Source organism: Anarrhichthys ocellatus, unplaced genomic scaffold, assembly GCF_004355925.1.
Source record: "Anarrhichthys ocellatus isolate YVR2014 unplaced genomic scaffold, GSC_Weel_1.0 scaffold5, whole genome shotgun sequence".
NCBI classification, from domain to species: domain Eukaryota; kingdom Metazoa; phylum Chordata; class Actinopteri; order Perciformes; family Anarhichadidae; genus Anarrhichthys; species Anarrhichthys ocellatus.
In genome coordinates, this window is record NW_022280035.1 from 1,486,700 (window position 1) to 1,511,070 (window position 24,371).

Sequence of the window (24,371 nt, forward strand, 5' to 3'; positions counted from 1 at the left end):
CTTTTACTTTTTTATAATGAAGAAAAAAAACTATTTTGTTTTCTAGAGAGTAAAATATTGCTTCAAGAAAGAACAGGAGTCTACAGCAGGCTGTGCTTTGAGCTAAAACGCTAACATCCTAATGCTAATAATGACTGAGCTAACATGCTGTCACAGATGCTCTTTGGCTCTTTATAGCAGCGGGGGCGGAGCTACAAGGCTCGACAGAGTCCACCATGTCGTCCGGCTCACTTTGACTGCTGGGTGTGAGGCTACATGAGTGCTGGATAACATTACAACCAAACTTTTCATCACCTCCCTAAGGTCAACGAGCAGACAGCCCACACAGGAACAGCACCACAGCCATTAGAACTCAAACTCTGTACTTATTTTATCATATTAATTTATTTCACACTCGCCTCCCTTTGTGTGTGTGTGTGTGTGTGTGTGTGTGTGTGTGTGTGTGTGTGTGTGTGTGTGTGTGTGTGTCCCACTGGCTAGCTAATGGCCGCTGCTCTGCACACTCTTGAAATTCATGGCAGCATATCTACTAGTTGTTGATATTTCAGTCAGGACCAAAGTGGTGGACATCATGAATTATGTAAGTAAAACCAATGAAATGCAAAATTCATTAAATATTCTGAATAAAACACAACTCTTGCAATACCACGTTTAATTGCCAAAACCAGGAGCAGTTATCTTTCCATTTTTTTGGGATGGTGGATTTTACATGCAAACATTTCAGATTTATTTTCTTGTGCGCACACTGGTCAAGAGAGGTTTGTCGCATACAAGCCATCAGGAAATTAGTTTTTCCATTTAAGGTTTAAATAAAGGGGAGGAAAATGTTAAAGGGGAATAAGTGCATCAATAAGTAATAAAGTGTGAAACAGGAGCAACGTAACAGGTCGAAGTTCAGCCGCCACATTCAATCAAATCCATGATAAAAGTTGAATGCTTCTGCACATGAAATACATAATAAAACTATATTCTATGTAACTTAACATAAAAATTGAGGTTAAAAACATTTTCTGGATGAATGAACTGAACCTCTACTCCACCGTTCCGTCTTTTTACCCAGAGTTATCGAGTGCGTGTCGGTGCATTGGTGACATGCACTCGTTTGGCTTTCTAAGAGCATTACAATTAAATCTCATGGAGCATAAATTGAGGGCTGGTGCTGAACTTTGTTGGGGCCAAAGTACAGTTTAAAAGAGCTAAATAACCAGCTAGTCTAAATTCTAGCAGCTACAAAATGATGCCTAAAACAAACCCATGCTTGTGTAAATACATCATACACAATGTCCTCAAACAGAACTTGGTGCTATATACCAAATGTCTTTTGATATGTCTTACTTAAAAAAGTATTTAAAGGTGCAGTCAGTGATTCTAATCCAGTACTCTCTTTGTCAAAGATTGGTGTTCATACATACAATCGGCAACAGGGGGCGCTCATGCTCATGCTCGTGCACAGGACAGGGAGGAGGACTTGGATGAATAAAGAGAAAACAGTGGAAGTGAGAGGGCCGCTAAATTCAAAGTAAAGGATTCGTTCAGGTGTTGAGTTCAAACATCAACAATATTTCTCCAGAATCGCAGACTCCACCTTAAGAGCGTTCTCTGAATATGCATCACAACAGTCTTCTGAAAATATATATATTCTGTACAATATACTGTAAATAAAATAAAACCCACGGAGACGAGTTTCCTCTCTCTATGTTTGCACCACCGTAGATCCCCTCCCAAAGCATAAAAACTTAAAAACTTCAAACCCGCAACCCGTCGAGCCCCTCAGCAGTAAATATTGATGCTGCAGAGCAACTCCTCTAAGGCCTCCAGTTTCTGATTGGCCTCCTCTATCGCGCTGTAGGTCTGCAAGTTGCCGGTGATGTGGTAGCGGATTTCGTCCACCAAGGGGACGGAGTCCGTCTCCTGTCGCTCCTCCACAGACGCGGCGTCCTCTTTGATGATCTCTGCAAACTCGGCCTGCTCCACCAGCTGTGATAGACAGGTAAGACAGGTGGGAATTTATCCTGGGGGGGGGGGGGGGGGGGGGGGGGGTGAGTATGGCTGACCTGTACATCCACAACATTAACCTCAGCTCGCAGGTGTTAAATCTCACACTCGTAGCTCACAGACACACCAACAAAAAGTAATATTTGTGTGGCCTCAGACGTGTAATGGCGATGTTAGATGTATAAGTTTACTTTGAGTATTTTTTTCAATTTGGGAAACACGCTTATTCGTTTTCTTGCCAAGCGTTAGATGAGAAGATCGATTCCACTCTCATGTCTTTCTGTTAAATATGAAGCAAGAGCTTAGACATGGTTAGCTTAGCATAAAGACTAAAAACAATGGGGAAACAACTAGCCTGGCTTTATCTAAAGGTGAAATAAATAAATCCACCTCCAGCACCTCACTAATTAATTGTAGTTGTAGACAAATTGTAGTTTCATGGGGCGTTACATGCTGAACCACTCTTTCCTGCTGCTCCCAGGCTTTATGCTGAGCCAAGCTAAACTTCAGCTGGCTCCAAATTCAACATCCAGACATCAAGTGTTGTGTGCACTTCAGCCACCAGCTGCCATATCCCACACGCTTCTTGTTATCCAGCCAAAATAAAGTGTCAACACAGAGAAACAGACACCCACCCGCTCAATGATCTTAGCCATGAACTCTGTGCAGTTATCCTCCAGCCGGGAGAGACGGAAAAGCTTCGCCATCTTCCACATGTACAGAACGTTGTCCTCGCAGATCGTCTTAGAGAGCGTCTTCCCACAAAGACGCTTCAGCCCGGGCAGCAGATACATGTCGGCCACGCACAGCACGTCAAACACGATCTCTGTTATTAGCTGGGAATAAAAAATATATATATATATATATTCAGTTAGGTAATAATGATGAGCATTCAAGTGACATTAACAAAATGGTAATATTAGTGTTCACCATCACTGGTTACATTGTAAAAGATAATGAAAATGTTATTGTACTTTTTGGTAGATGTCCCCCACTCAATATAGAGTTTTAAATATTTAGTATGTTGCATAGGTCAAGGATGCAAACCTGTCAGGGTGTCAACATCTGAAGACCCATAATAACTATGGTTATTGGATAGTAATGTAAGGTCGGGATCCCCTATACCGCAGTGTTAATAACAACATATTAGGAGAGCGACATACACAAACGGTCAAATTAAACGATTTTCTTGTCCCAGACACACATATCCTTAATGAAGGCACATACAAAAATAAATAAATAAATCAGCGTGTGAAAAAAAGTTTTACTGCTGATCGTTATTGACCGATATTCAATAAAAAAAAATGCAATCGGGAGATCGGCGTTCGCCGATAATGCTACATTGTGAACAACAAATCTGTGTGGAAATCGGCAGGAGGAGAGCTAGCAACGTAGCTAACAGCTAACAGCTAATATAGGGAGGCGCCATTCAGTTACATTATGATGCGTTCATGCTCTATTTAGTATAAATGAACATTTGGTGACGTGTTCAAATACAACAGGAAGAACTCTTAAGAAATAACGTGTTTTAGGATAATCATTTTTTTTTTTTAATCTACCCTTAAACTGCATATTTAAGACACTCCTTTACCCTCACACACTTTGTTTCTTTTATACAAACTCATGCCGAACCGTAGGAAACCAGTCCGTCGGCCACAAATTGATCCATAAAAGGTGGCGCTTCTGTTTCATTGTCTCTTTTAGGACTCCTCAGCTGGTCGACTGATAAGCAACAATTTAAAAAAATGTTCTTACACAAAATAAACTCGTTGACAGAAATTGTGCACTGACCTCTGTGTCATCGGTGTAGATGTAATACATGACGTGGATGAATATTTCATGGGAGATGTTGTGTAAAGTAATCACTGGGGTGCTGGGCTGGGACTGCAGCTGTTCTCCCTCACTGAAGTGGTCCTCCAGCAAGGCTTTAAAATAATCACTACGCCCACAGAAAAACGCCTGGAGACACAAACACACAGCGAATCTACATATTCATTTTAATGCCGAGAGGCTGTAAAGTAGCCGTGAAATGTTGCGTGAGCTTTGTTGTTCGCACCTTATGGCACAAGAAGTTGAAACCGTCGACTCTGAAGCAGATGTCGGGATAAGTAGGGAAGCGGTCGACTCTGTTAAAGGGAAGTTCACCAAATCCAACCTGGGAAGAACCGACAGGGAAGAAGAAACAGGCTCAATAAACTGCTACAGCAGCAGCAATCCTGTTTTTTTCCTGCCGTCGCCTCCTTACTCTTAGTTCAGTGGGAAGTGCACAGTCGGCTAACTGGGCCATCTCCTCCTGAAGTTGACAGCTGTGAGGATCCAGGCTGAGAACCTTCACACAGATTCCCGGCTTGTTGGACACTTGATGAGGACAGAAGGAAAGACGAGACAGACGTCACTCGTGTGGAGACAAAGTAGTTCCAATACCAATAACGGAAATGCCTCGGATACAGACTAGAATGCAGAGTCGGGTATCAATGAGCACTTTAGTCTATGCACCGATCGGATATCACGTTATTATAGAATTCATCTGCTCATCTACGCTACACAGAAACAACAACAACAACATGTCACATCCTGCCCCAAACTATGACTACACACCTGTGGTTAAACACTCTGGTGCATCCTATTTTTCTCCCTGATAATGTTACACTTACCAAATTCATACAGCTGTTTGCACTTATTCTCCAGCTCCTCCATCAGATCTTCCATCTTGCACTGTTTGGCAAGTCGTCTGCAGTCCTCCACGAGGCTTATATCAATATCCATTCGTCCTGTAACATTAAGAAAGAAACATGAATGAAAAGAGTTGATATTCCATTAAAATAAACAATTTTTATTGGATTTCCAGAATGATGAATCTTTGTTTTTGACACATTTATAAACTAGTACAGACTGAATTTTCCTGCAATGTCTTAAAACTGTTCAGCCTTAATATTTGGCGCTGACCTGTATAGGAATATTGCAGAATGGCTCCAAAGGCTGAAGGGTTGATCTGAAAATCAAAACGGCTTTCATCCAAACAGATGTAGACACAATGTGCCTGCATGGCTGTATAATAGACACGACCATCTAATAACAAAGCTGATAACAGAAGCAATCAACGTATATTTGTCTCTACCAAAGGGTGTTTGAGGGTGATCAAGGTCTTCCCTTTCCATTTGCTCTCCAACATATCAGTGAAGTACTCTGAGCGTGCGCTGAGAATGCAGCGGTGGGCCGTGAATATTTGTCCGTGAACCAGGAACTTGACGTCGCTGTGTGGACCCTGCTCCAGTAACCTAGAGCAAATGGAGGTATAAGGGTTTTTACTGTGAACTACTAAAAAAAAAAAAAAAGGAGAACGAACTGTTCTGCCTCCAGCTCTGTAGAAGAGGAAGTGGATCATTTACACGAATGGCCAAACGTACATGTGCAGAAAGTAGTTGAAGTCGTCCCGCTGCATGGCGCGCACACTGATGCACTTGTAGTCTTTGAGCAGACGTCGAACAGACTCGTTCAGAGAGCCGTACATGCACCGCTCGCCATCAAACGTGTTGGCTTCACACTTGGCACCTGAAAGCAAAGCAAAGGAGACAAATACATTATATAATTTTAGCCAACTGCGGGGTGTGTGCATTCAATGACACCCTAAAGCAAACACCTGGCAGAGATCTGCACTCTACTGAGAGCGCCTATCTACTTATGTCTGCAATACTTAATTATTCATTAATTATTCATTAACAAACGTACCATTAGCCAACAGGTACTGGACCAGCTCCTCATGACCACAGAGACAAGCATAATACCTGAGGAACAAGAGCGTTCACATTTTAAGTTGTTAGGATGATGAAGCCGTGTTAGCCAGAGAAGTGGGCCGCTCGACTAAGTTGTACTTACAAAGGGGAGCTGTCCCATTTATCTCTTACATTGAGGTCCACGTCTCTTTGTTCAACAAGGTATCTAGGAGAGGAAATAAAAGAAATGAGATGCTACACAGATGCTGGCATGTAAATATCATATGTGTACAGATGATTCAGGTGGCATTTAATGATGCATGCAGGATCTCTGTGCACAAATGGCCTTAACACAAAGGTAAACACAAGGTATTCATCCTGTCTTTTAATCACTGTGGATTGAACTGCAACGAGGACACCTTTATGTTGTCCTCGGATTGTCTTTATCATTATTATTTTGTTATTTGACATGGATAATATGTGTCTGATATGAAGCTGAAATGAACATTTGTAAACTGAGCAGCTGATTTGCACGTAAACATTAGCTAAAGTTACCAGCTGGGTCATCAACGCTAATGTTAGCAGCCCTTGTTTACCTCCCACTTCTTTGCAAAACAAACTTTGCAGTTAGCTTTGAGTTTAGCTGCAAGGTTCCGTTGTGACTTGTTGAAAACAGAAAATGCTACCGTTTTACCCCCAGAAGAAGCTAAGTAAATAAGCTCAAGACTGTTGTTGTTGTTGTTGTTATTTTTAAACAGGGTAGGAAGTAACGCTGGTGCAGCAATCTGACATAACACACACACACACACGTCAGCTGATCCGTCGGTTACCTGACTCTACACACGTCGCCCTTTCTGCAACTACTAAACAGATCGTACACATCCATGATCCCCGCTGCGTTCTCGGTCCTCTGTGATGCATTGAGGCGGCCTGTCTACCGGACAGGTGAGCGCGAGGATTCGGTGTTAGCTCGATCGACACTGAGGAAGTGGTTGGCTCGCGGTCGCACACCTTTTTTTTTAATTTTTTGGCACGGTTGTTTACAAAACTGCTCGATTCTTTCAGGGGTGGTGGAAGTGCTCCGGCAGTCACGTGACTAGATTTGGTCTACTTCACGTGTTGTAGAGAATAACGGGGAAACTGATGTTTAGTATTTCCCTGCAACAAATAAAACGTACGTACCGCTGTATCTTTTTTAGTTTTTTGAAATATCACCTGAGTGTTAACTCATTTGACAACAAGTCATATTCGTTGTCATGTCTAACTGCAGGCATGAGTGGCAGCTCGTGTTCTAACGACTGTAGACCACTGAAAACCGGAGCTCACGTGGGTCACTTGAAGGCAGCACACGTCAGTCGTTTCTGCCTTCTACTCGTTCTTCACAGGTTTTTATCTTTTAATATTCAAATCCACATGAAGGCGCTCTTTAACATTTGGAAATGTTGGCATATGAGATATTGAACTTAGTCATTCATAAACTGTTTTCTTTAATTCACTCCTTAAGTTTTTACCTTTTCTATTTGAATTTAGCTCTCTTAGTTAGTCTACTGAACAACTATAGAAATATATCTATATATATATATATATATATAGATATATTTGTGTGTATGTGTTTTATACTAATTAACTACATATGTTCTATAGATGCTGCTAATGTTGACCTGAATTCTTTGTATTTTACATTTTGTCAATAAAAGAAAAGCCTTTCTGAAATAGACTTATATGTTGACACTGGTTTAGAAATAGCTTACCTTCTATTTAAAGTTGACAGATTTACGTATCATAATAAACTCGTTCATTTCCCTGTTTTTATTTGGTTTTCTATAAGTCTGGAAGACAAACTGCACCACCATTCATTCTCACTGGGGACCAGACTTGTATTGTAGCCTAAACAAGCCATATCAGGGCCAAATCACAATCAAAGGACAACATTCGTGTATGACACCAATTATTTATTCATTTTTGCAATATACATTTCTAAATTATACAAAAGCCAGTCGTGTTTGAGATCTTCTTGTCATTTTCTCAGTTGGAGTTTGGCAAGCCGCTGTTTTAACATGCAGATCTGAAGTTGAAGTTTTTCTCGCTCCAGCAAGAGATTTTCTTTCTGCAGTTCCAACACATCGGCCTGCAGGCTTTCTGTGAGTAGAGAACACACGAACACACACACACACACACATATGGCCTAATTAGTAACATGGACAGTGGGTGATAACTGTCACTGGAAAGAATTCTTCAAATATGTGTATAGGCTATTGAATTCAGCTTCTGATGAGTGAAATGCGTTTCTCCTGCAAATATGGCCTCAGTGCATTGTCACAGACCTTATAAAACCTAATAAAACATAGATTCTGCATGTTTTCACCGTTTAAAAGGCACAGGGGTAACTCAGTACCTACAAACAAATATGCTCTTGTTTCTTCTTTGGCCCTTCTCATCTATTTGAACCCATTTTAGCAGCATTACTTGTGTTTTCAATTCATTATGATTAGATTTAGCAACTGTAAATTATTCACGTGGTAAATCAAACTCGGTTACGAAGATGTTGGAGCATCAAAATGGGTTTTTACAACAATAGAAAGAGGGTGAAATAGATCTCGCTATAACTAGCTGGAGTGTTATAACTGCAGTTTGGTTGTTTTTGAAATGGTTAAATAGATGCAAAAAGGTCGGATTCTGGTCTTGACTCATTTCTGACGTAGTTACAACGTTTAGCAATACTTGTTACTGAGTTTTGATCTGAGATTTCTAGACAATGTGAAGCCGTTGCATTGATCAAACACAAAAAAAATAAAAGTTCCAAGTTTAGATCATGTGCATTCAAAAAAAAGAGCTTTTCAAAAGTAAAACCTTAAGTTGAGCTGTAAAATAGTTTTACAAGAAGCTCAAATTCCAAGCATTCTTTGTCATTAGTTGCGCTCGTCTTTCACAAAGGCCACACTGCTCTGTAAATATCTAAAGAAGTAAAGTAGGTCAGCTCCTGTCTGTCTGTGACGGAGAGAATTACAGTTTGGCTCCTCAACTTGTGACAGCTCTGTTACCTGAAGCTCGCCGGGTATCGCCAACATCACATCTTTGGAAATCCTTCGTCACCCAGAAAGGAGGAGCTTTACGTAACTCCACCTCGACGGGGTAGTGGTCGCTGACTCTCAGGGCCTGCAGGAGGAGGAACAACACTGAGCGATACAGAACATGTTGTCAGATTAGATTAGATTGAACTTCGACAAAGAGGGACAAACTCACCATTTCTTCCGTCATAGCGAACTCCTTGTGGAAGTTGAACGGCTTGGCTGAGTCTGGCACAAGGGCTGCCAGCATATCTTCTCCATACACAACAATCCTGTTGCACATAAGTTCACTCCGTTATTTCATGTACATGTATAATGATGATGTGTACAGTTTCTCTCCTTCTGGAGTTGCATGAATGTATTTGTATCAGTGCAGACGTGCCGGTCGTAGGAGTGGTCGTTGGAGGTGTTTGACGTGGTGTCCACGTTGTCGCCAATCAGCCAGTGGAAATTCTTGTCGCTGCGAATACGAATCCCCTTCATCTCCTTATGGGTGACATGCGCACCATCGGCTCTGAAATCCCCCAGGATCATTATGTTCTAGAGGAAATCAGATATGTCCATTTTAGTGCCAATACAAGCTCTTGTATGCCTTAGTGAGGATACGGAGAAATCCCATCAGAAGATCCAGGTTACAACATAATTCAAGGATAGTTTATAGGCCATGTAATTGGTGTGATTACTTTGTTTACAAGAGTATGAAATAGAAATATGTCTTGTCATGAATCTTGAACTAATTAAAGCTCTTCTTTCAGTGAAACAATATTATATTAGTTATCAAAAGAAGATCACAGAGAATAACTTAAATGTCTGTGATTTGGTTCAGTAGTTTTCCCAGAGTCAGAAAATAATAAATGCTTTAGGACAAACCTTTTTTATATATTTGATGTAGTCTGAAGTTATTACAACAGTAATATTAGGCTATCCTGGCTCAATTGTTGAGTGTCAAGGGATCAAATAACATAAAAATGACACTAGGCATTCAGGAGTTGAGCTAAGCAAGTGAACTAGGGAAGCCCTCAGTCTCACACTTTGAAAACCTCTGGTCTACAGCATATTAACGCATCTTTTGTGGCCATTCTTTTTCGTGGGGAACTTGTAATAATCCTGCAGGTTACACATTTTGCCTTTTACCAGCTATTTATTGATCCCACATCTCTACAGAGACCTGGCTCCATCGTGGCGTCCCAGATCAAGCTGCACTTTACGGTTGGATCGCAGGACAGAGCGGACTCTGTGTTGCATAATGAGAATAAATGGTCCTTAAACCCTTGAATCTTATTGTGACCCTGTTGATGATGCCACTCACATCGGTTTTCCATTTGTCTTTGACCACCAGGAAGACCTCGTACAGCTCATCCAGCTCTCTCTCCGCGTCCCACGGCGTGGCGTGGACCGGGATCAGCACTACGTTCTTCAGCACTGCAAACGTAAACAGCCCTGTAAGCCACAGACGCTCATCTCTACGATAACATGCACCCATCACGACATATCTCACACGTGTGGATGCACACAAAAAAAATACCTTTTAGTGCAGCTGTTCGGTGGTGACGCTACAGGAGTGTTGCACTCCGGCGACGTGATTTGATCTCACCTGTACAGAAACAAAAACTGTTCCTTGTATCTGCTCCTCCCCAGGCGGGCGCTGAGCTGCAGAGCGTAGTGATGGGTTGTGTTGACTCTAGCACAGTATCAAAAGAACATATATCAAACAAAATCTTTCACTCATTCAGAAATGAATAAAGAAAAGTGAACTCACTTGTTCAGTTCTTCCAAGAACGTTTTAACAGAAGCTCCGCTCACATCCACCACCTCCAGAATCACTACGATGTCGTATCGAGACACAATCTACAAAACACAAAAGACAAAAACAAGGAATGCGCATTTCTAAAAACTCAACGCTGATCATTACTGATCTTCAGCTGTGTGATGTCTTTGCTGATGCGTTTTACCTTAACGAGAGCTGACAGAACATCTGGATCGGAGACTTTGGTCAGCCCAAACCTCTGTACGTTGAACGAGGCGATCTTCATTATCCGACAAGAGAAGAGCTAATAGAGACATTTTAATTTGAGTAAAAATACGTTTGTAAAATTGCTTTAAATATACACACACACACACACTCACACACACACACACACAGTCTCTCCCAGCGTTACTTACCTCGATGGCACAGCGTCAGTCTTGACAAACCTCCAGAATAAACCCACAACAGGTTGTGTGAGAGGATTATTTGCTCTGTAGTTGTTTTTTTTAAAGGGAGGCGATGATTGGCTAATCAGTCTGAAAAGAGACAGAGTTTGAAAAGAAAGCAGCAAAGATTGTTTGACACAAAGAGGACAGCCCAGTTTTTTTTATTTACAACCGGCTGCCACCAACAATAGTTTTCCACGTAACATTTAACAATATGTCTGTAGCAAGAATGTCAACATTTTCACTGGTATTGACTGTTTTTGTATTTGGTGTATTCTGAAGTTCAACAGTAATAATAGACTGTCTTGGCTCAGTTGTTGAGTTTAGTTTGGTTTGTTTGATCCTAAAGGCATCCAGGGATTGACTGAAACTACGCAAGTAAAGGGAGGGTGAGAGGCGCCTTTTTCCGAGGGGAGGCACAGTCTCAGACTTTGAAAACCTCTCGTCTACAGTATGTTAATCTTTACCAGCAATTGTGACCCTGTTGTTTAAAAACACAACTGTACACTACAGTGAAACCTCATTTTGGCATAAAACCAATATAAATATTTGTCCTGATTCCACAGGTGTTTTTTAAATGTATTATCACTGATGGTTTTGGTTGATGACTTCTTGGATCACAATTCTGACTTTTCTCGGAACGCCCAAATGCAGCAAACCCGAAGCTGCAAAGCCAGTCTGAATTCCAGCGTAACAACAGAAAACAATGCAACTTCTGTTGCGGTGGTAGGTGGGAGAACAGGCAGCATGCGTCTGACTGGTTCACCCACATTGGGGGAGCCGCATAACTTCCCTATCGCACCACACCCAACCCTGCCTATAAAGCAGAACCCAAGAGATAAGACGATGCACACACAGAGCTCAACCACCACCCCCGGCCCTCTTCGTCCTCCATCCCAGCAGTGAGAGAAGAAACCTCCACACAGCACGACCATGAGTTTGAGGAGCAAGCGAAGCAGCCGCCAGGGACTACGCACGTCTCCAGGGGGCTTCAGCAGCGTGTCCATGGGGTCCTACTCCATCCCCAATATTAGCATCGGGGCCAACCATGGGGCCCCCATTACAGCCGTGAGCGTCAACAAGAGCCTGCTCACCCCGGTTAACATAGACATCGACCCCAACGTCCAAGCTGTTCGCACCCAGGAGAAAGAGCAGATCAAGGGGCTGAACAACCGTTTCGTCTCATTCATTGATAAGGTAAGAGGAAATTTAACCCTGATAAAACATTTGCATTTTTGGCATTTTAACGTCTATTTAAAGGCCAACGACTTCTATTATGTCTATACAAGTTCTGTCAAGTATCTGATAAGTCTGATTTGGTTGGTTTCTACCTACGTCTGCCACAGGTAAGATTCCTGGAGCAGCAGAACCAAATGCTGGAGACCAAGTGGAAGCTGCTGCAGGGACAGACCACCGCCTCCTCCAACGTTGAACCCATGCTCAAGTCCTACATCGCCAACCTGCACAACAAGCTGGAGTTCATCAACAACGACAAACACAGACTGGACATGGAGAACAGTGTCGTGCACAGAAATGTGGACGACTACAAGACAAAGTGAGAATGCGTTGTGAAAAATAAACTATTCAACGTCTGTGAACTGTGAGCGTCGGTGGTAATTAAGTGCAAACTGATACCTGCATGTCTAATGTGATATTTGTGGGCTGTTTCAGGTACGAGATTGAGATCAACAAGAGGATTGAAGGAGAGAACGAGTTCGTCATGATGAAAAAGGTACAGTATGCAGTCATGATAGACACTGATGAATGGTGATCCCTTTTAAAGTTAAACTCTTTTATATAAAACTCATTACATTCACGGTTTTCTAAGCATTTTCTCTCCTAATACTTTTCCTTGTTGGGCTTTTTCTAACTGCCTTCCTTTTATATTTACTTTGTTTTTCTCATACTTGTTTTATTCTATTTTGTATCTCAATTTCTTTGTATCTTATTATTTCATTGTTTTTAAATACCTGTTATTTCTTTGTTTCTCTTGTGAAGCAATTTGAGCTGCATTTTATGTCATTAAAAGTGCCATATAAATAAAGCGTATCATTATTTTAGTGCAGCCGCACATTTGAAACATGAAATGCAAACGTGTCTGTCAAAAGGTTTAAGAAGCACTGACACAAGGTTGTTTGTTTTTCTCTGGCTGCCTGCAGGATGTGGACGCCGGCTACATGTCCAAGGTGGACCTGGAAGACCAGGTGTCTTTAATCAGTGATGAAGTCATCTTCTTCAAGACTCTGTATAACGAGGTACACATCCATTAAACTAGTACGATGTAAGAAAATACATGCAGAATGTGAGGATTATGTCTTCTTACTGTTGCTGTATTGTTTGGTTAAAAAAAAGGAGCTGCATGAGCTGCAGGAGAGCCTGAAGGAGACTTCTGTGGTGGTGCAGATGGACAACTCCCGCGGCCTTAACATGGATCAGGTGGTGTCCGAGGTCAAGGCTCAGTATGAGGACATCGCTGCTCGCAGCCGAGAAGAAGCTGAAAGCTGGCACAAGAGCAAGGTAAAGAGCTAAAACACGAGGGATTCAGACTTACAAAGTAACCGTTTATGTAATGTAATTTGTGGTAAAAACAAAGTTTCTCTTTTAAACTACAAACATGAAAGGGGTCAGCAGTTAACCAAAGCTCATGCATGTACTAGAATACTAGAAACCACTCTTGTCAAACCTGATAATTACTGATCTCGTCAATTTGTTCTTTGGTTTGATCTCTGCCGGCACCAGTTTGACCAGATGAGTGCTGAGGCAGACCAGTATGGCAATGAGATGCGCAGCACCAAGGGGCAGATATCTGAATTCAACCGAATAATTGCCCGCCTGCAGAATGAAATCCAGGCTGTAAATGCACAGGTGAGTGAAAAGGTTCATGGAGTGCATAATAAGGTGAAAGTCAAAGGCAACTGGACTTGTTTGGTCATGAAATTTGACAGATAATGCATGCTTTAAGCCTCAGGTGTTATAAACCAGGAAAGGATAAATAAATCAACTTTAGTACAACCTTAGTACTCCTCCTCAGGGCAGAGTTAAACACATTAACAACAACAGAGTTCATTGCTTTTGACACATTAACATGACTCATGTCAACCCTCTATTTTAAAGGGGTAATCTGCATGCTCAAATCTTGTCGAATCCTCCCGCCACCTGCAATATTTTCTAGCGCACCAACCTCGAGGGCCAGATAGCCGACGCGGAGCAGCGCGGGGAGGGGGCCGTGCAGGACGCCAAGGCTCGCATCAGGGACCTGGAGCTGGCTCTGCAGAGAGCCAAGCAGAACATGGCTCTGCAGCTCAAAGAGTACCAGGAGCTCATGAATCTCAAGATGGCCCTGGACATCGAGATCTCCACCTACAGGAAGCTGCTGGAGGGAGAGGAAGAAAGGTGCGTCGCATTGGCAGAGATCTCTGCCGTGTCAAGTTGTCACTACATAATAACTCACTGGTTGATGTGTAATTTAGGCTTTTAAGGGCTTTTTAAGTCCATACACACAGCTTCAAAACTCACATGCCACTATATCAATGCTTACAGTTTTCTGTGTTTGTATATGTCACGTGGCAATTTTGTAATCCCACTCCGACAACGAGGAACGAGACAGAAATCTTTCAGTTTTGTCACACTTTTAATGCTCAGAACATGGTACACAGGACAAGTGTTAGGTTGAAATGTGCACCCAGATGGGACGTTGCTGTCTCTCTTTATACATTAGAGAAGGTTCACTGGCCTTCTCATCATCTCCTGATGACCTCTGCCTTGGTTGAGGCAATCAGGCCAAGATTCCTTAAGACAAAGGTTACTTTGTAGGATTCAGCATGATCAAACATAAAGGAAGTGAACATGATTACACTGTGCATGACCAGAGGAATTCCCCTCACTCACGTACAGTGGGTACGGAAAGTATTCAGACCCCTTTAAATGTTTCACTTTGTTTCATTGCAGCCATTTGCTAAAATCAAAAAAGTTCATTTTATTTCTCATTAATGTACACTCAGCACCCCATCTTGACAGAAAAAAACAGAAATGTAGAAATTTTTGCAAATTTATTAAAAAAGAAAAACTGAAATATCACATGGTCATAAGTATTCAGACCCTTTGCTCAGTATTGAGTAGAAGCACCCTTTTGAGCTAGTACAGCTATGAGTCTTCTTGGGAATGATGCAACAAGTTTTTCACACCTGGATTTGGGGATCCTCTGCCATTCTTCCTTGCAGATCCTCTCCAGTTCCGTCAGGTTGGATGGTGAACGTTGGTGGACAGCCATTTTCAGGTCTCTCCAGAGATGCTCAATTGGGTTTAGGTCAGGGCTCTGGCTGGGCCAGTCAAGAATGGTCACAGAGTTGTTCCGAAGCCACTCCTTTGTTATTTTAGCTGTGTGCTTAGGGTCATTGTCTTGTTGGAAGGTGAACCTTCAGCCCAGTCTGTGGTCCAGAGCACTCTGGAAGAGGTTTTCTTCCAGGATATCTCTGTACTTGGCCGCATTCATCTTTCCTTCAATTGCAACCAGTCGTCCTGTCCCTGCAGCTGAAAAACACCCCCATAGCATGATGCTGCCACCACCATGCTTCACTGTTGGGATTGTATTGGGCAGGTGATGAGCAGTGCCTGGTTTTCTCCACACATACCACTTAGAATTAACGCCAAAAAGTTCAATCTTGGTCTCATCAGACCAGAGAATCTTATTTCTCATAGTCTGGGAGTCCTTCGTGTGTTTTTTGGCAAACTCTATGCGGGCTTTCATATGTCTTGCATTGAGGAGAGGCTTCCGTCGGGCCACTCTGCCATAAAGCCCCGACTGGTGGAGGGCTGCAGTGATAGTTGACTTTGTGGAACTTTCTCCCATCTCCCTACTGCATCTCTGGAGCTCAGCCACAGTGATCTTTGGGTTCTTCTTTACCTCTCTCACCAAGGCTCTTCTTCCACGATTGCTCAGTTTGGCTGGACGGCCAGGTCTAGGAAGAGTTCTGGTCGTCCCAAACTTCTTCCATTTAAGGATTATGGAGGCCACTGTGCTCTTAGGAACCTTGAGTGCTGCAGACATTCTTTTGTAACCTTGGCCAGATCTGTGCCTTGCCACAATTCTGTCTCTGAGCTCCTTGGGCAGTTCCTTCGACCTCATGATTCTCATTTGCTCTGACATGCACTGTGAGCTGTAAGGTCTTATATAGACAGGTGTGTGCCTTTCCTAATCAAGTCCAATCAGTTTAATTAAACACAGCTGGACTCCAATGAAGGAGTAGAACCATCTCAAGGAGGATCAGAAAAAATGGACAGCATGTGAGTTAAATATGAATGTCACAGCAAAGGGTCTGAATACTTATGACCATGTGATATTTCAGTTTTTCTTTTTTAATAAATTTGCAAAAATTTCTACATTTCTGTTTTTTTCTGTCGAGATGGGGTGCTGAGTGTACATTAATGAGAAATAAAATGAACTTTTTTGATTTTAGCAAATGGCTGCAATGAAACAAAGAGTGAAAAATTTAAAGGGGTCTGAATACTTTCCGTACCCACTGTAGTTCCTGCTTTCTCACTCACAGACTTGGACAGCACTCTATTGTCAACATCCAAACAGTTGCCTCCAAGTGTAAGTATTGTTTTAAACAGTTGTTTTTTTACCCCTCGCATTAGGATGGGTTGCCCGCTGTGTGTGTGTGTGTGTGTGTGTGAGTGTGTGTGTGTGACTGTGTATATGTGACATTTCCACTCTCCTCTTCACCACAGCGACCCAAGTAAACAACCACCAGTCGGGCGGGCAACATGCAGTTCTCATCAAGACAGTGGAGACCAATGGCAGAACATACTAAGGCAGAAAACAACACTGCAGCACATTAGCCAGCTGGCTCACTGTAACAATGTAACTGTAACCCTAACATGAACCTCTTTGTGACCTACAATGAGCCAACTGCACCAATGAGCCACATGTGTGTATTTTTTGTTTATTTTTCTCCTCCTATTGGATATCACATTCATTACTGTGTTTACAATAAAGACGTTTCCAGCTGCATGATCCTTTGTGTTCCTTTTTTCTTGAGTGATAATCAGGCGACAACCTCCGGGTCTGTAAAGTGAAGCCAATGCTGAAGTGTCTTAAACCTGCATTCTTTGTAATGGCCATCAGGGGGCGACTCCTCTGGTGGTAAAGAAGTTTATGGTCTCAATCTCTAGTTTCAAGTCTTCTTCAATACAGCATGATATTCATTTAGTAAATTATGTTCCATGTAGAGTCAAATACACCACTTTATTTTTAATGTCGAACTATATCATATGGTGTAGGTTGGTCGATAAATTGAAATGGCTCTGAAGTCCGGTGGACTGGCAGCTGATACTTCTGTATGCTTTCTCAGACAGAAACAGCGTGAACACACTGTGGCCGGGTGGATTTTGTCATTTAATATCCTTAAAGCAGGCACCTCTTGTCACCAATATCAGTGATGCTCAATATATGGGTCCCGATGATGTTCTGGGCGGTTTTAATCACGGACTGTAGAGCCCTCCTGTCCTGTCCGTGAACAAACCGGTCCACTTTGTAACACTGTACATGTCTCACACCCCTGTAGCTCAAAACCTCGTCCCAGCCTTCATTTAATATAGCCTTGAACCTGCTCCCTATGTAGATATGAAGGGCTCATTCTAACCTAATAAAAACACAACAATTCTTAGTTTCAGGTGATTATACACAAATGAAAACATAGTTGTGAATATTATATTCCATTTCTGCTAATAGATCCCACTAAATGCTACACGCTGAGCCTTTAAGAACAAGTCCAGTGTTATCAGATAAATGTACTTTGAAAATAGCTCCTATTAGCATCAGAATTATTGGATTATGATCAGACAATTGATGGGATGATGGTGGGATTCATTATGACTACGTCATCTACTGCTGGGTAGTTTAATCTACACTAACACGTTAAAAAAATGTATATTTTGTATTAATAACCTGGATCTGCAAAGTAATTAAAGCTGTCAAATAAATACAGTGCAGAGTAAAAAGCAAAACATTTCCCTCTGAAATGCATTAGAGTAAAATATGAAAAAATAAAACTTAGGAGTGCATTAAAATAGTTCGGTCACATGACACTACATGGCCGTCTGCAAGGCAGCGCGCAGGGCTTGAAAACACAAAGTACTTCCTGTTTTGTGCTGGGTGCGGTTTTCTTGGCAGTTAGCTCGAGCGCAACTCCTGCTCCGTTCCCAGTGCAGACGTAACCCCGACTATTAAAACATCTGTCTGCTTTTCATAAAGATATTTAGTCTCACTTTGTTTCCCCAGTGGAGTTTCTACAAGGTAACTGCTCTTCCACTTCCGTGTTTTGACAGATTCCAGATCTGCATTGTTACTAGACATGTTGGCTAGACAGCTTTTAATGTCAGGAAGTACAGCTAATGATTGTCATTTTGCAGACATGAGTTGCATGTTTTTTGATTTCTGCAGACGGACAATTCCTTTAACTGCTTTGTATTTTACAGTGACTTACAACATGGACAAAGACGCTGTGTTGACTCGCATCCTGCAGTCAAATGACACGTCAACACTTCTTGGAGGAGAGCTGCCTGTCAGTGTGATGAAGAACAATAAGTACATCTCCCTGCTGACCGCTGAAGCCCAGGGGACGGACAGAAATGTGGACGACAACTGGCCCTCTGTCGATGGCGCCGTCCACACTGCCCTGTCTGATGGAACCAGGACTGCGGTGCTGGTCGGCCCTGAAGGGTCGGGTAAAACCACTGCTCTGGAGAAGCTAGTTGTGGGCTGGGCCAAAGGGGAGCACCTTCAGAACTTCTTCTTTGTTTTCCACTTCCGGTTCAGGGAGTTGAATTCCCTCAACGGGACGCTCTCCCTGGAGACATTAATGCTGCGCCACCACGGCTGTCTCCCTCCAGAGTCCGTGCCCCAACTCCTGCAGAATCCAGAGGGTGTGTTGTTTGTTTTTGATGATCTGGATCAGTGGAAACACAGCTTGGACCCCTCCGTCCTCCCCCTCTGCTCTGACCCCGGACAGGCGGTCCATGTGTCCTGCTTAGTGTCCAGCTTGCTTCACGGATCGCTGCTGAAAGGAGCCGCCTTCTTGGTGGCGTCCAGGCCGGTCGAGTGTCAGAAGTTTCTGAGTGGCGCCCGGGTGCAGGTGTTGGGGTTTCTGAAGCCACAGAGAGAAGCCTACTTCAAGGGGTTCTTCTTCGCTGACCCGGCTGCTGCCAACAAAGCAAGAGTACACATGGAAAGCACTCTAGGCTTTTATGATGTCTGCACCTCCCCCAGATTTTGTTGGACGGTTTGTTCCGTCTACAAGTCTCTGATGGATGCTGGAGCAAAGCTTCCTGAAACGCTGTCTCAGCTGTACGTGGACATCCTGGTCCACCTGATTCAGACGCTCCAGCTGAACGAGGCCCACAGCAGAGACCTGGTGTTGGCCCTCGGCAAGATGGCGTCTCATTGCCTCCTCGACCAGCGTTCGAGTTGCACCAAAGAGGAAATGGATTCTTTTGGTCTTCAACGGTTTCTCACCTCGGTTGGCAGCTTTCTGCGAGTAGATGGCGACCGGTCGGACGGACGCGTCTTCTCCTTCCACTCCCAACTGATGCAGGACTTCATCTTGGCCACGGCTTTCCTTTTGGACACGTCGACGTCTGAGGGTGTGGAGAAGATGTTGGAAAAGCACAAAGGCCATGCAACGTTTCTAGATGTCTTCTTGTCGGGGCTCTCGGGGCCACTTCAGCGCAGACCGCTGGAGACCCTGCTGGGAGAGATGAACTCTGATCGGATCACCAACTTCAACCGCTGGTTCAAAAGCACCTCTGAGGTGACGCTGAAGGAATGGTACAAGGACAAACACCACCACTGCTTCCATCTGCTTCTTCAAGCTCAAAACGAGAGTTTGGTGAAAGAGATCGTCACCCCCTCGGCACGGATCGGCATCAGCTACGGAGACCTGAACCTCCAGGACTGTGCGGCCCTGAACTATGTCGCCACGTGCCTCGGTAAGATGGAGCTGTTGAATCTGTACCGAACGAGGAATCTGACGGAGGAGCAAGCAGAGACGCTGGCTCCGACTATGAGCTTGTCACACAAGATAAAGTAAGTCCACGTGTCTCGGCCTCGATCCATTTCCTGCGTTCAGTACGCCGTCGTATGTAAGATCGCTCCGTCTGTTTTCCCCCCACAGCTTGACGGACAGCTCCTTGAGTACCGATGCGGTCCCTCATCTGGCCTCGGCTCTCAGCAGAGGACTCACCAAGGAGCTGGATTTCTCTCAATCCCACCTCGGAGATGAGAAGTTCAAAATTCTCTGCGCTGGACTCAGAAACTGCAAGCTGCACACATTAAAGTAAGATTAAAGGGATTCTTTTAAAATGTGCCTTCATGTCAACAGACATTAATAAATCCTTGATGTTTTGCTTCTTATTTACTTCAGACTCCGAGCATGCAAACTGACCGAGGCGATCTGTGGAGATCTGGCGTCTGTCTTGACCTCAGGCGCCCCTCAGTTGTGTGTGTTAGACATGCCGTTCAATCAGATCGGGGACCAGGGCTTCGTGAAACTTTGCAAAGCGCTTCAAAGTCCTCTCTGCAAACTCCAGGAGCTCCAGTATGTACTTTATACTGGGCAGTATTAGTATTACAAGTCTTGTTTATTGTCAGAGTTGTGTATTTATCTTTTGAATTGTTTTGTTTATTTAAGGCTACAAAAGTGTGAGTTGACTGCTGCATCCATGGAGGCTTTCTCAGCGGCTTTGTGTTCGGGCCAATCGGAGTTGAGAAAAGTGGACCTGACGCAAAACGTGATCGGTGAGAGGGGAGTGAAGGCGTTGTGCGAATCCCTGCAGCACCCGCTCTGCAAACTGCAGGGCCTCACGTAAGTCTGTGTTGCAACGAGATGACAAAACCGCAAAAAAAGGACATGATTCGAATATGTTACTTAAAGGCACAGCATGTGTCAGCGCAGAGGATTGTGGGCCAGAAAAACATGTTGGAGTTTCATACTGCAAAATGCCCCCAGATGCAGAACATCCTGGTATGTTTGACACACTATATATCAGGACATGCTAAATATTTTCCTGGCATACTGAATAGTATAGTAATATGGTTATTGGAATGCACAGAGTGTCTGGTTTGTCCATTCTGGGCTACCGTAGAAACATGGCGGACTCCGTGAAGAGGACCCGCTCCCTATGAAGGAGGGCTGGGCAATATGGCCAAAATCTTCAAATAGTATTTTCTCATTTAATGAAGAACTTTGGAGCAAAGCAATCACATTTTTTCGGATAAATTGGAGTTAGTATGTGCTCGTTAGTATTCATTTAGATTTCTGCCCCTAAATCCTACACACTGTACCTTTAACACCTAAATCAAATCTATAATTTGTTTGATAAATCGTACATTCATATCCATGTATACATATTTTAATTAACACCATTTGTGTATCTTTTTACTTTAGTCTGTTTGACTGCGAGTTGACCGCAGAATGCTGTCCTGGTTTGTCGGAGGCCTTGATGTCGGAGCACTGCTTCCTGTCTGAACTGGACCTGTCAGTGAACGAGTTGTTCCAGGAGGGGGCGCTGCTGCTCTGCCAAGCCCTCCGTCGACCTGGATGTCCAATGGAGAAGCTCAGGTGGAGTCACAGCCCATTCAACGCTCCTCTCCAGTGATGAAGTACCACCTTTCACAAACATTTAAATGTGTATTCTGCTCCACCCTGCAGCTTGCAGCGATGCGAGTTAACCCAGCCGGTGTTCGAGGAGCTGGGCTCGGTGCTGAGAGGTGGCTCTTCTCGACTGAAGTCCCTGATCGTCGGTATAAATGAAGTGGGAGACCAGGGGGTCAAACACCTCTGGGATGCTGTTGCACATCCAAGCTGTCTGCTGGAGGAGCTGGAGTGAGTTGATAATTGTAAATAAAACAAAAAACACTCCTTTTACTGCTGTGTATTTAAAAACTGCCTCTCTTTGTCGATAGTGTCGAGATGACTGGTTTGACGGATGACTGCGTTCAGGACTTGTGTGCCGCTTTGAGAGCCAACAAGACTCTGAAGAGCCTGGAACTGAGAAACAACTTGCTGACGGACGACTCCGTCCCAGCCCTTGTCCACGCCATGCAGGACAGCGACAACATGCTGGAGATGAAGTAAGCCCCGATTCACTCAGACTACAAACCATCTAAAACATGAAGTTTAAACATGTTGAAACAAACAACTGCTGCCTTCTGTCTCTTTCAGCCTGAAGTACAACGACTTCAGTGAGGACGTCTTTGAGATGATGGACGAGTGTGACAAAATCAGATACTGAAGACTGAGGATTCGTCTCAGACTGCTCACGTGCAGTTTATTTTTTTAAAGTTGAAATGATTAACAGAAAAAAACAATCACCAAAAGTTATTTTAAATCGTATTTCAAGTAAAAATGGCGCATTCACCGATTCCAGCTTCTCAAATGAGAAGTTTGCTTTTGCTTTTCTTGACAATATGTCAAAGTAATTGAAATATATTTAAGTTTGGACTGTTTATCTGACAAAATAAGAAATATAATAAGCTTACCTTCAAGAAAATGCACTCTTTTTTCTTTATTTAGATCACACAGATATAATAAGGAAGATTAAAATAGTTGTCAGTTGCACATATATAACAATAATAAAAATCCATCACATTCATTGCTGAATTTGGTACTATCATGTTTTATTAAGAAATCTTTGGCATGTTAAGAGATTTTGCTTACGGGACAGTAAACGGTTTAAGGCAGATTGCAGTGATTTTGTTTTACAGCTGTAAATATATTACCAATTTCACAAATAAAATGTATTTACAGGTAGAAAATGCATTTTGACAATAGTTGTGCTGACATGCTCCATTTCTAACTTCTACACACAAACAGCTCTGTCTACTCCTGTAAGCAAAAAGCAGGTTTAAACCTCACACAGTGTAAACCCGACTCAGTAAGACGGTCTTTATTCCACACAGAAGGGTTTCCCCTCTGTATCCAAGTCCACTCTCCATTCCTACGACTCAGCAAATCTTTCTGGTTCAAAAAAAAAAAGTTTCAGGTCTTTTTTTTTTGGTGTTTTTTCAAGAGGTCAAAGTGACGAAGTGGGTCACACAGACACTCAGCAGGTGAATAAAAGCCTCACTGGAGGTGAACATCCCCCTCATGGTGCTCAGTGGTCGTGAGCGTCTCCGTTAAGGTTGCTAGTGTGGCCGATGTCCTTTGGTTTGAGGGTCTGACTGGGATTTTTACTGGAAGTGGAATAAATCTCCTCGTCCGTGCTGCTCTCGACGTCACTGCGGTCGTCTTTCGCCACCTGCACAATGAAATACAAACGGGATTAAGACGGTTTTACTGTCAACTGGAATACTGAGGAAACAAAACGTCACGTCATTTTTTTATACTTAACAAAGTACAGACGAGGCCGTTGGTAATGGCATTGGTTTTTACAGGCGTTTGGTGATAAACCAAAGTATTGCATTTATTTAAATTGACCTAATGATGGAAAGACGAAGGATCACCAAAGATGGATGTCTAAGCCAAATTTAGTGGAAATCCACCCAATAGTCTCTTTTAACCCATCATGCATCGGTCTGATGATAAGCCTCTAAGGGACAAAGGGGTTATATTTCTAGGGTTCCAGTGTAGCTAGCAGATATCCGGGTCAAGACTTCCTTTTCTGTGCGCCGCTCGTCGTTTACACTCAAAATAGCAACTCCAGAAGCAAGAGACGAGAGACGACGTGCACAACCGGATTGCTTCACAATCAGCCAGCTAACAAGCTCATTTTAAACCAATGAAAAGCTAAATCACTGTCCCTGGGATTACAATTTATTTTGCTCTCCACACGGACTTGTTTACCTGCATTCAACCAAAGCCTGCTCCAACCTGATTGGTCGATAGTGCTCAGACTACAAAATGAAACTAGGAACGCTTCAGATGCTAAAATCTTAACAGATTCTACACGTGAATGCAGAATGTGTTCGTAAAGATTATCCAATAGTCGTCGAGACAGTTTACTAAATAACACAGAAATGTCTCATGGTGGCGCCAGAGGAGACGTCCGAGGAATCACCAAACTCTGTCGTACTCATCCTGCGGGGACCATGAATTTTAATATCAATCTAACCAATAGTTGACTTGACGATGCCATCCATGAAGCGATGCCGCTAGCGTGGCTAAAAACCAAAACGCACAGCCACACTGACCTTCCCCTTGAATATGGCTTTGATAGCGATGCGAGCGATGAGGTAGAACCAGATGATGTGAAGAGTCTGCAGCACCAACAGCAACCCATTGAGCAACCACCAGGTCTGGTACGGCCCAACGATCTCCCAGCTCTCAATCAGAACGCTGTAAACAACCCTGCAAAAAACACACACACACACACACACACACACACACACACACACACACACACA

General features: G+C 43.2%; 4 protein-coding genes and 1 pseudogene across 5 annotated transcripts in view; 2 read left to right on the forward strand and 3 right to left on the reverse strand.

Annotated features, from left to right (window-relative positions):
* Positions 1–635: 635 nt before the first annotated feature.
* Positions 636–6,809, reverse strand: abtb1 (ankyrin repeat and BTB (POZ) domain containing 1). The gene is made up of 12 exons (XM_031844804.1): positions 6,539–6,809; positions 5,872–5,934; positions 5,725–5,780; positions 5,403–5,547; positions 5,114–5,273; positions 4,942–4,987; positions 4,650–4,766; positions 4,241–4,353; positions 4,052–4,150; positions 3,787–3,954; positions 2,631–2,831; positions 636–1,977 (listed from the first exon to the last, which is right to left on the reverse strand). The coding sequence occupies exons 1-12, from the start codon at positions 6,592–6,594 to the stop codon at positions 1,771–1,773; spliced, it is 1,431 nt and encodes a 476-aa protein (XP_031700664.1). The 5' UTR covers positions 6,595–6,809; the 3' UTR covers positions 636–1,770.
* Positions 6,759–16,985, forward strand: LOC116382098 (intermediate filament protein ON3-like). 2 transcript variants are annotated; one of them, XM_031844805.1, is made up of 15 exons: positions 6,759–6,882; positions 6,979–7,093; positions 7,537–7,644; positions 7,738–7,849; positions 10,116–10,218; positions 11,319–11,420; positions 11,536–12,166; positions 12,316–12,524; positions 12,641–12,701; positions 13,129–13,224; positions 13,322–13,486; positions 13,709–13,834; positions 14,142–14,362; positions 16,516–16,562; positions 16,700–16,985. In XM_031844805.1, exons 7-15 carry the CDS (start codon positions 11,903–11,905, stop codon positions 16,780–16,782), a joined length of 1,272 nt encoding a protein of 423 aa, XP_031700665.1. In that variant the 5' UTR covers positions 6,759–6,882; positions 6,979–7,093; positions 7,537–7,644; positions 7,738–7,849; positions 10,116–10,218; positions 11,319–11,420; positions 11,536–11,902; the 3' UTR covers positions 16,783–16,985. The 2 variants fall into 2 exon arrangements, with proteins under 2 accessions (XP_031700665.1, XP_031700666.1); XM_031844806.1 differs by having other exon boundaries at positions 6,759–7,093.
* On the reverse strand, positions 7,657–11,021 carry LOC116382100 (deoxyribonuclease-1-like; annotated as a pseudogene).
* Positions 16,986–18,091: 1,106 nt separating the features above from the next.
* Positions 18,092–22,621, forward strand: LOC116382096 (NACHT, LRR and PYD domains-containing protein 12). The gene is made up of 9 exons (XM_031844803.1): positions 18,092–18,266; positions 18,449–20,054; positions 20,143–20,304; positions 20,392–20,565; positions 20,659–20,832; positions 21,415–21,588; positions 21,679–21,852; positions 21,933–22,100; positions 22,192–22,621. Exons 2-9 carry the CDS (start codon positions 18,460–18,462, stop codon positions 22,259–22,261), a joined length of 2,691 nt encoding a protein of 896 aa, XP_031700663.1. The 5' UTR covers positions 18,092–18,266; positions 18,449–18,459; the 3' UTR covers positions 22,262–22,621.
* Positions 22,622–22,625: 4 nt separating this feature from the next.
* Positions 22,626–24,371, reverse strand: part of LOC116382099 (ceramide synthase 5-like) — a 6,245-nt gene continuing 4,499 nt past the window's right edge. Inside the window, exons 9-10 of the mRNA XM_031844807.1 lie at positions 24,159–24,315; positions 22,626–23,266 (exon numbers count right to left, since the gene is read on the reverse strand). Coding sequence (XP_031700667.1) covers positions 23,123–23,266; positions 24,159–24,315 — 301 coding nt within the window. The 3' untranslated portion in view covers positions 22,626–23,122. The remainder of the gene's footprint in view (positions 23,267–24,158; positions 24,316–24,371) is intronic.

Excerpts from the sequence above, each read along its gene's own strand:
- abtb1 (XM_031844804.1), bottom strand. The coding sequence starts at position 6,594 with ATGGATGTGTACGATCTGTTTAGTAGTTGCAGAAAGGGCGACGTGTGT. Across the intron at positions 5,548-5,724 it reads CCAGTACCTGTTGGCTAATG|GTGCCAAGTGTGAAGCCAAC; the intron begins GTACGTTTGTTA and ends CTTTGCTTTCAG. Across the intron at positions 2,832-3,786 it reads TCTACACCGATGACACAGAG|CTAATAACAGAGATCGTGTT; the intron begins GTCAGTGCACAA and ends TTTTATTCCCAG.
- LOC116382098 (XM_031844806.1), top strand. The coding sequence starts at position 11,903 with ATGAGTTTGAGGAGCAAGCGAAGCAGCCGCCAGGGACTACGCACGTCT. Across the intron at positions 12,525-12,640 it reads GTGGACGACTACAAGACAAA|GTACGAGATTGAGATCAACA; the intron begins GTGAGAATGCGT and ends GGGCTGTTTCAG. Across the intron at positions 16,563-16,699 it reads CCAAACAGTTGCCTCCAAGT|CGACCCAAGTAAACAACCAC; the intron begins GTAAGTATTGTT and ends TCTTCACCACAG.
- LOC116382096 (XM_031844803.1), top strand. The coding sequence starts at position 18,460 with ATGGACAAAGACGCTGTGTTGACTCGCATCCTGCAGTCAAATGACACG. Across the intron at positions 20,833-21,414 it reads TGCAAACTGCAGGGCCTCAC|TCTGTTTGACTGCGAGTTGA; the intron begins GTAAGTCTGTGT and ends TTTTTACTTTAG. Across the intron at positions 22,101-22,191 it reads GACAACATGCTGGAGATGAA|CCTGAAGTACAACGACTTCA; the intron begins GTAAGCCCCGAT and ends TGTCTCTTTCAG.